Here is a 10,444-nt window from a genome sequence, read left to right on the forward strand (position 1 = left end):
GCGTTACCGACTCAAATGAGTACAAAGCGGCGAGAAGTGGAAGAACAGAACGCAAGAAAATGTCGAAACTTACTTTGGTGACTTCAATTATTCCTTGAGTGGTTCCGATCGCCTGCAGTCATAAACGTGAACAGAGAATTGGGGTTGCATACTAGCTGCAAATATGCTTAATTAGTTCCGTATAAACCTTTACATGCGCTTAATATTTACTAACGCAGGGTGAAACAGACTTTGTATCTATGAAACAGGACAGCCATGGCCGCCGCTTAATGTGTCAGCTATAAACGAGTCGTCCCAAGCGAGACATATAATAAATGAAGAGTCTGGTTTCTTCACATTTGCGGCCGGTCGAGATGAGCGAAATAGCACCGGCTGGTTGAAAAGTGACTTCAGGCCGTCCTCTTATACAAAGCTTAGTCTGCCGCCGCGGTGGCTCAGCGGTTATGGTGCTCGGCTGCTGACCCGAAAGACGCGGGTTCGATCCCGGCCGCGGCGGTTGAATTTCTTTGGAGGAGAAATTTCAGAGGCCCTGTACTGTGCGATGTGAGTGCACGTTAAAGAACCCCAGGTGGTCGAAATTTCCGGAGCCCTCCAGTACGGCGTCTCTCATAGCCTTAGTCGCTTTGGGACGTTAAACCCCGTAAACCAAACCAAACCAAAGCTTAGTCTAATAACATTCGTACAGTTTCAAGAAGTTCGATACTACGACCCGCCGGTACGAGAGCGGACAAGCCATTGCATAACCACATATACTTTTACTCCTGAAACTGTATTTTGGGCAACCCCTCTTTTAGACAAGGAAAAGGAAAAAGAAACGTTCTTTTGTTAACTGTAATAAAAAAGTAACCAAGCGCTTCAAATTGACACTGATGAAATTGGTAGGGGTCGAACGAAGTTCAACCGAGTAGACGCGCGAAAGCAGATGTTCATTCTTCAGTTCGAGGAGCACGTCAGCTCCGCCTTAACGGTATAACGTGCTATCATTAGAGGCTTAATGACTATATATGCAGAACTGAAAATTCTAGCTGAATAACATTAATGGATAGCGGCGGGTCCTCAAACCACTACCCGCGCAGTGGCGCAGCGGTTAAAAGATGCGCCACTGTACTGGAAGGTGGCTGTTCCAATCACAGCCAGCCGTAGGTATCGTGCGACCCATGCTGTTCTTGCCGAGCAGCCGCTTGTGCAGCTCTCGCGAGACTCCTCCGAACTTACGCGAGTAACTCGGGTTGCTAGGCAACGGCACAAGATGGCACGCATGTAAGTTCGGTGTTGGTGAGCGTATTAGTGCTTTTGGGCTAAAAGCCCGATTATTAGAACAGTCCAGTCCACCAAGACCATATAACAGAAAAATATTTCGGACGCACAATGTTACACTCTCGTAACTGCGGGGTAGCCCGTTGCATAAGACGAATACTTATATAAAGAAATGGCTGACTCACCGACAGACCGACTACGTGGTAGCCTGCTACATGAGACGAATGCTTGTGTAAAGAATAAAATGACGTACCGACCGACCGACCGACCGACCGACCGACCGACCGACCGACCGACCGACCGACCGACCGACCGACCGACCGACCGACCGACCGACCGACCGACCGACCGACCGACCGACCGACCGACCGACCGACCGACCGACCGACCGACCGACCGACCGACCGACCGACCGACCGACCGACCGACCGACCGACCGACCGACCGACCGACCGACCGACCGACCGACCGACCGACCGACCGACCGACCGACCGACCGACCGACCGACCGACCGACCGACCGACCGACCGACCGACCGACCGACCGACCGACCGACCGACCGACCGACCGACCGACCGACCGACCGACCGACCGACCGACCGACCGACCGACCGACCGACCGACCGACCGACCGACCGACCGACCGACCGACCGACCGACCGACCGACCGACCGACCGACCGACCGACCGACCGACCGACCGACCGACCGACCGACCGACCGACCGACCGACCGACCGACCGACCGACCGACCGACCGACCGACCGACCGACCGACCGACCGACCGACCGACCGACCGACCGACCGACCGACCGACCGACCGACCGACCGACCGACCGACCGACCGACCGATCAACTGTCCGACTTATTCACTGACAGACTGACTGGCTTACTAGTCAACGCTTGAAAAAAAAAAACACTGAATTAAAAAGAACACGGAGGCAGCTCGGCAGATTGTTAGTCCCAAAACGGTAAAACTTACGCTTGTACTACCGCAGAAGTTTGTTGAAGTGCCCACGCACTGAAACAGAACAAAAGCACCAAAAACATATAGAGGCGCTGTTTCAGTCCATACCTGAAAAAAGAAAGCAAAAACTACATAGTCATGGTGCAGTTAACGCACTGCTTCCATAACCATACCAATACATTTTTTCTCGTGCTTATAACTCTACGGGATGGACACCCCTCTTCGCTCTTAGCAGCGTACCAGACATGCTGCGACCCTATCAGTACTTTCTGTACCTCTTTTTGACTTTTATGAAAGATTCTGTTAAGTATTAGACGCGTTATCCACAATCTATGTTGACTTTTTTGTGGTGTTATTTCTTTTCTTACCTACCTTTTTCTGTTGTAGCAAATTTTGTTTAAACTTCTGCTTATTAACCCACACTCTAACGTTACATCCTCATGCATCAGAAATCTGACAAAGTGTTTACACTTGTCGCTATACAAAAGCGGTGAACTGTTTGGATATTTTATCTTTTACTGAAAACTTTTCTGTGTTATCTAGCGTGAAAGATGCGCAGACCGCATGAACGTGAGTCTCACATTTCCGATGTCGAGTATGTTGTTGAGGGTGATGTTGATGCAGGAGGCTGGAAAGATAATGCGAAGAAATAGGTAGCGAATTCCGAAAAGAGAAATGTATTCACTCTCGAAAAAAATTGAACTTGAGCCGACGTAGGACTGCAAAACATAGTCGTCAGGGAGAGCACTGCATTTTCTTTGAGAACTGTTATTTCTTTTTGTCCTGCGTGTGAGAAGTTTCCCACCCTTCACTTGGGTAGAAAACAAGACATCTTTTACAAAAACACGGGCCAACTACAAATAAAAGAAAATACGATCATCACGATGGTCTGCAAGAAACGTAGCCGAGTTTTTTAATGCAATGCGAAAGCGTTTCTAGGCTATGTCGGCAGGGTCGTGTCACCAAAACGTGTCCCCAAAACGTATCCGCAGCAGCTGTGACGTTCTCGGAAGGGGTAGCATCAAACGAATGGTTGTGATCGATAGAGGATGGTGTGAGGATGCTGCGCAAAAAAAGATATGTCAGTACGATGATTAGCTAATGAATTACAGCCAAAACTGTCGAAAAACATCGAAACACTGTATACGTCGATATAGTGAGTGGACGGGAAAACAGCCGTGGACGGCGAAATGGTGGGAAAATACACCAAGGAGTGAAAATAAAGTTTGAACTGAAGTGAAATGTATTTGATGCGTGATCATTATTCGAACAAAAAGTTTCATTGACATAATTAATTACTTGATTAATTATCAGCAGAAACCACTGGATGGTTGAAGAGGCTGGACGGTTGAAGAGGCTGGACGGAGATACAGTAAGTGGACGGGAAAGCAACCACAGCGCCAAACTTGGAAAGCCAAAACGGTTGACTGAGATAAAAGAAGGTATAAATAGAGTAAATAAATTTATCTTTCATGAAAGCTTAAGATAATTACGCTAATTCAGTAGTTAGATTAACCAACAAAAAGAACATGATAAAGAGAGGCAAAGAGAGGCGACGAGTGCCGAGGAGGCATCGATGCATTCGCATTCTCCCAGTGCGGGTCGCAGCAGTGACTCTAATTCTCACTTTCAGGAAGTTGAGGAACCTTATCAAAATAATATAGACAGAAGTGTGAAGTGTATATGTCATACACTAAATTAAAGCATGCAGTGGCTCTACATTAGTTATCGTGTTTAAGTAAGAAAGCTGATACCGGCCGGAGTAGGCTATTCTACAGGTGCTGCTCTACTCGCGGCTTTGTTGCTTGCTACTAGATCCAACGTTCTCTCTCAGGAAATTATTATTGCTGGGAGAAGAATCTTCTCTCGAAACCAGGCCCTAACATAACCAAAACTTTACGACAACTGAAGGATATTAGATTTGATGTAAAGTATATAAAAGAGAGCTGACTACTTATATAGAGACCATATCAGATGCCCCGTCGAAGTTTGGAAGCCTTCCGGGTAAGAACAAAATAATACGATGACTACAGCGATTGAAAGGCTCGAAGCAAGATTAGGCCATCTCGAAAATCATAGCAGGAAATCAAATCTGATCGTTTAAGGCGTCCCGGAAACTGTAGTGAACACGACTAAATCGCTTGAAAAAAAGAACATAAAATGATTTCGTAACATATTTTAGAATTCTACCGTATACCAATTGAGCGAAAGCATAGGTGAAGTAAGCCGGTATATGACAAAACGCGTTCTCTAATTTTAATGTTCTAGCCACTGCGTATAAAACTGCGTTGCTTGGTAGAGGAGAAAAACTAAAGGGCAAAGATTATTTAATTCGTGAAGATTTTTCATGCAAAGTGCTTGATGTAAGAAAGAAACTGTGGGAAAGTGTTAAGTCAAAAAGTGATAACAAAGAACTGAATTACTTGTTGCTTAATTAGTCATACATTAATAAGGTACATTATTTCTGGGACTGCCAAAAATTATTAAGTGAGTGTTCAAAAACACGGGTGCATAACAGTAAACCGGTCCTTGATCCTTTGATGCGAAGTATTGCTCAGTCGCGAAACCGCAGGCCAGAAACGTGAGCGATCAATTTACTACAGCTTTTTGTACACTAACATGAATAGCTTGGTATGCTAGAATGAGTAGATGAAATATAGTAAAAAGTGTCTAAGAATTGAAATATTAACACACACAGCGGTTAAAAACAAGGAAGACTCACTTGAAATTAAACTCCTGGAGTGTGACCCTCACATAACAGTCCTCTCATAAACTTGGCTGCATGAAGGCTTGGCCCATGACCAAGTGCTTCCTAGTCATTACAAGGTTGTTCGCAAGTAGAAGGCCTCTAGCGGTGGCGACTTGGTCGTTCTTTTAAAAGAGTCGGTTATGCGTCCTCGTACATAAAATTCCTGAGCCTGGATTGCTTTACATGAAATTTTTTGCGGGGTCCCTCATTTATCTTGATGCTACAGACGCCACGCGCGACAACCTTGTTAAACTAAAGGGTCGTGTGTCTCATTTTCAAAGTGAAAAAATAGGGTTAACAGCTAATTTCAATATGAAAGGTGTGTGCTGAGACCGCTTTCATGAAATGCGGTAATTCTGAATCAGTCACGTATGCTTTTCCAAGTACTTTTGAAGGTATGGTTAGGCAGTAGTGATTGAACATATGGAAACTTCTTCAACTTTTGATACTAATGATGATGTCTGTAAGCTGTGGGAGCGATTTTTTAATTCTGTCGGTGGTCTATAAATGCCTTCGTGCCAAATAAGTACAAACAAGTTCACAAGTACACACCTAGGATGACGCATAAGATTATTCAAGTGAGCGTAAACTGAAACGGCCCTAGAAAAACAACCGTCAGTCCGTCTTATTAGTACGCTTACAAAATTCCTTAGTGCGCCGTTCGTGAATCATAGGATTTGTACTTTTCCACCTGGTTTTTATTTTTCTTAAATATGACCCTAGTAAAGTTTGCAGTCACCTGAGCGATAGCAAGGACAATGTTGAAAAAAGTAACATTGAATGGAGATTCATCGACCGCCATAGACTGGTTTGATTGATATTGCACGAAATGTTAATGCTTGTTTAAACAGCTTGTTCTTCAAAACAGGTTTAAAAAGTGTGCAAAACGTTTTATACTTGCCAGTATCAGAAGTGGAATTTACTACACACGGTATCATTAGCTTTCCTTTTAGAGTTGAAGCCTAAAACATGTTCGTGCCTGATAATTTAATGAATGTGTTTTTGCAGTACTAAGTCTAAGCCATTGCGAACTTCTTTTGTGGTGTTTGGAGAGTCTCGGCTGTCACGAAAACTTCCGATTGAATCGAAGACCACTTGAGAGTGTCGTACCTTTTAAAAAGGCGACTGGTCATTAATGCAAAATTGCCGACCGATTTCTTAATTTTTCTTTCTGTAGCATGTTGAACACATTACTGCACTTACGAGACGGAAGAGGAGGTAGCGTGCTTATAGTGACAGTTGTTGAGGGCACTGTCGACACTGTAGAAGTACCCGGCTCCGTCTCGGCACCATCGCTGGCTGAAGCGCCCTCGGTAGTATCTAAAGGGCGAAATTCAATAAGCTCTTCGCAATCCTTGAAATATTTTTCCTTACACGCTCAACAACCGCTGAAGCGACGGGGAGACATCACCGTCCAACTTACCGGATGGCACAGGGAGGCGCTTGGTTGTAGTGGCTGAGGGCAGCATGGGCCTCAAGGTGAGCACTACCACCTCTGTCGACATTGAAGAGACATACGCCTTCGCCTCGGTAGCGTCGGTGGGTGGTGTTTCCTCTGCGGCACCTAAGGGAGAAAGAACAATGAGCGAAGCGCATTGCACAAAATATTATTGTTTTAAACGGATTCAAAAGAAATTCTAAGTCGAATAAAACGATAAAGCTGTGGCAGAACCACCACGAAATATTTTTTTAGTTTTCAGATACCGTTGCGGTTACGAAATATTTCGTATCTCTCGTAACGACAGACTTTCCTCCTCTGTAGTAGTTTTCAGAAGCACGGCTGTTTTTTCTGCAGTATTTCTGTAGTCGGTAGTTCTGTAGTACTTCTCTAGTATGTAGTTCTGCAGCCCGTTTCTGTTGTGCCTACACAGAGTTTTGTTGTTGCTACAAACATTTCTGTTGTTCGTACAAGTTTCTGGTAGAAAACTATACAGAAATTACGCTCTGACGACCGAAATATTTGGGTGGTGTTTTTCGATTGAGTTTTTATTACCGAAACGCGATAAACCTAGGGAAATGCTCCTACATGTACCTTGAATAAATAAATAAACCTTGAATAAATAAGTAAATAAATAAACAAAAGCTGCAAGGCTGCTGTATGCGCCCCGGTAGATTCCCAAAAATGTTTACAGATATATTTTTTTAATTTAAGCTCTTTTGTCTTTGCGAAAACGAGCGAGTGGTAACCCGAGCAAAATTACCAATCGCAATGCCTGCACGGTTCACTAGAATAACATTGCCATTAATAAGGCCATGCACTGAAAACGATGAGCTATCTGAAAACCTGATGACCGTAGACAGAGACAGAAGTGTATTCCTTTTTTATTCTCACCACTGGGGCCTTTCGACGTCCATTTCGTATTCTCTCGTTTGCGGAAGAGGGTATTCCTGATCCGTAAGATATTATTTTTTCTCCAAACCCTACTAATTCTTCTTTCTTGGAATTCCTAGAGCCTGTGTTATAGTCTCCCACTGCCTGGTCTCTGTCGTGCTTCTTGCCTACCTTGGCTTTAAAGTCGCCCATATGTACGGCGCACTGTGTTTTTACTTCGCTCATGGCCGATTCCTCGTACTCACAGAAGCTTTCAACGATGTGGTCTTCATAGCAAGAAGCCACCCTTTTTACTCATGCGCTTGGCGATACAGTCAAGCGTACCCGACGGCTATGTTACATTGACGCGCACTGACGCGCATTAACGTGATTTATTTTTTTCTCTAAAGTCACTACATGTATTGCATGTTCTTAATCCTTAGACTGTCCTGCTAACCTGTCTCAAATATTTTATCACTATAATCTTGCAGCACCTTAATCGATACACTGAAGACCACGATATATAGGGTATCTCTCCGGAGGTTCTGGATGCCCTTGTAAATATATCTTTTTGTGTCTTGCGAACTCTCCTGCTGAACTAGCTGTGTTGTGGCCTTGTAAAAAACCTTCTCAGGCAAAACACAAGCCCCCCCCCCCCCCCCCCCCCTCGCCTCGCCTTTATGCATCCTAGCTTGGCACGTAGCTCATTATCATGGCAGCATCACAACATTTATTTCAATACTAGGAGGGCCTTTATAAGTCCGCGAGGCGGCTGTCTCTTATATGTCTTCACCTCTGGCTAGTTGTAGTAGTATTTCAGATACGGAAGTGTTGTGATAGCGAAGCGGCTATGGCAGTCAGCTGCTGAGCCGAAGATAGAGGGATCAAATCTCTGCCGCAGCAAGAGTATGGCGATGTACGAGAACGGGAAAACACCCTTGAGTCGCGCAATGTCAGTGGAGATGTCAGTAGCCTCTCAGTAGCCTGCAATGAGTGCACGCAATCTGAAATTCCACGGATGGAAATTTTTTTTTTAGTTAGTTTTCACATTCATTGCTCTTTTTCTACTTGATACCAAATTATGGTAAGCCAAGCGCATTGTGTGCAGGCTCAGGTGATTAGAGCGTTCGGTAATCTTTTTCGCTATTGGTTTGGTTTGGTTTATGGGGTTTAACGTCCCAAAGCGACTAAGGCTATGAGAGACGCCGTAGTGGAGGGCTCCGGAAATTTCGACCACCTGGGGTTCTTTAACGTGCACTGACATCGCACAGCACACGGGCCTCGAATTTCTCCTCCAAAGAAATTCAACCGCGGCGGTTGAATTTCTTTGGAGGAGAAATTCGAGGCCCGTGTGCTGTGCGATGTCAGTGCTATCAGTAGTCTCGTTAATTAACGGCTATAGCGTAAATTCACAATGACCAATTAGCAGAGGTAAGGTCACACAGATAGCAGGAAAGCTACAGGAGTCAAGGCTGCTCTCGGTTGGCCATTTAATGCGGGGCGACGAGGCATATGTTGTAAGACTAGTTGTATAAATTGATATCAGGGAAGAGATTGCACAAGGACTACTAATGTGGAGATGGAGGGAACTGAGGAGTCAGAACAGAGAGCTCCAGAAAGATAAACATGTAGGGCGGTCCTTAGAATCTCCGATCTGGCATTTAAGAAAAGCGATATGGGCTGGAACAAGTATAGGATATGTGATAATAATGGAATGTTTAAATGGGTGCAAGCGTACCTCGACGTCTTTCAGTTTCTGTAAATCACTTCATACCAAGCTTTTCTAACCATACGAATGTTGGCAGCCATTTCACGGTTTCGTTCGCACATCCAACGAAGCCTTGAAACCTCCCGTAAAATGTCACTGCAGTGGCTACAAATCAGAGTGATTCCGCCCAGCACCCCACGGTATCTGGGGCAACATCTTCGGTGTTTTTCAATACTTGTCAAGCAATTCGAGAATGGGGATTTAGTTCTTTTTTTTTGTCCCCATCGCTTGCCCTTCCCCAATTCCTATAATGTAATGCAGCTGAAGAACGACGCCTGACAGCGGCGGTGGCAGACAGGTCCCACCGTGAATTGGGATTTACGGCTAGGTCACGACAATTGGTCGGCGCCAGAGATCTTTGCAGCTTCGTACTTGAGCCGCATTCGACTATATGTTTATTTTCGACATCCCGGCTAATGGTGCTCAGATAGGGTGCCAGCGAGCTTCGCCACTTTACGGAGGCTATAGGAAGGGCCTCATGGATCCGCAGCCAGACTGACGCATTGCGGTACTGCCGACCCACCATGCGAATGTCCAGTGAACGAGGCGTCCATGCTGCTTCCACTGGAAACCGGATAATTTGGAAACATTGAAAACATAGGAGACGTCGCCTATGACTAGGTCGACGTCTTGCTCACCCACGTGCATGATGACAACCAGCCCGCAGATGATTACCACCAGGGCCACGCAAATCCCGGCAGCCGTGAAGGCGGCGCGTAACAGCATTTCTCTGCAAAGATTGATTCATATTGTTACGCGGCGGCCAGCCGAAGAATGAGACGTGGTGAACCATGGCTATGAGATGATTTTTTTAATGGCCGCTGGCCTAGCGCGGGCGCTCCGTCCCGCGCCACTGCCAGCTTCGTCTTCGTCACACTACCCGGGGCCTCCGAGCGATCGTCCCGATCGGTGACGAACAGACGGCGAAATGGCGATGGTCTTGAGTGAAGCATCGAACAATATGTAGAAGATGGTGCAGTGCTGGCCGCCACGATGAGAATGAGCCCCGGGCCACGAAGCATCCACGCCGTAGGGTGCCAGGAGCTGACGGCCGAGGTCTCTGGACGCACCGAACGGCAGGGGCAGGGGGGCGGTGTCTTCATGTTTGGGTCTTGGGTCGGTGGGGTCTTGGGTCGGTGGGGTCTTGGGTCCGTCGGGTCTTGGGTCCGTCGGGTCTTGGGTCGTCGTGTCGTGTGGTCTGGGCGGGGGACGGGGCTGGGGTGAGCGTCGAGGTCGGTTCAGGTCGGGCGGGCTGGGGCACGGCCGTGCGGCGCTCACCAGGTACTCACGCCGACGTCCACGGCAGGCCTAGGACACCGAAGCTCCGTGACCAGGATGGCGATGAAGGGACCCCAGCACCTCACACCAAATGTTACGCGGCGGCCAGCCGAA

The 10,444-nt window shown here is 46.6% G+C and overlaps 1 protein-coding gene across 1 annotated transcript in view; it reads right to left on the reverse strand.

The window, feature by feature from the left end:
• LOC149346781 (uncharacterized) overlaps positions 1-6,381 on the reverse strand; it is a 30,121-nt gene extending 23,740 nt beyond the window's left edge. The window contains exons 1-5 of the mRNA XM_089541423.1: positions 6,360-6,381; positions 6,177-6,293; positions 2,806-2,852; positions 2,240-2,278; positions 74-112 (exon numbers count right to left, since the gene is read on the reverse strand). Coding sequence (XP_089397549.1) covers positions 74-112; positions 2,240-2,278; positions 2,806-2,852; positions 6,177-6,293; positions 6,360-6,381 — 264 coding nt within the window. The remainder of the gene's footprint in view (positions 1-73; positions 113-2,239; positions 2,279-2,805; positions 2,853-6,176; positions 6,294-6,359) is intronic.
• Positions 6,382-10,444: the final 4,063 nt, after the last annotated feature.

The sequence above is a fragment of the Amblyomma mixtum genome, chromosome 4, assembly GCF_055824585.1.
Source record: "Amblyomma mixtum isolate Tamu chromosome 4, ASM5582458v1, whole genome shotgun sequence".
Classification (NCBI taxonomy): domain Eukaryota; kingdom Metazoa; phylum Arthropoda; class Arachnida; order Ixodida; family Ixodidae; genus Amblyomma; species Amblyomma mixtum.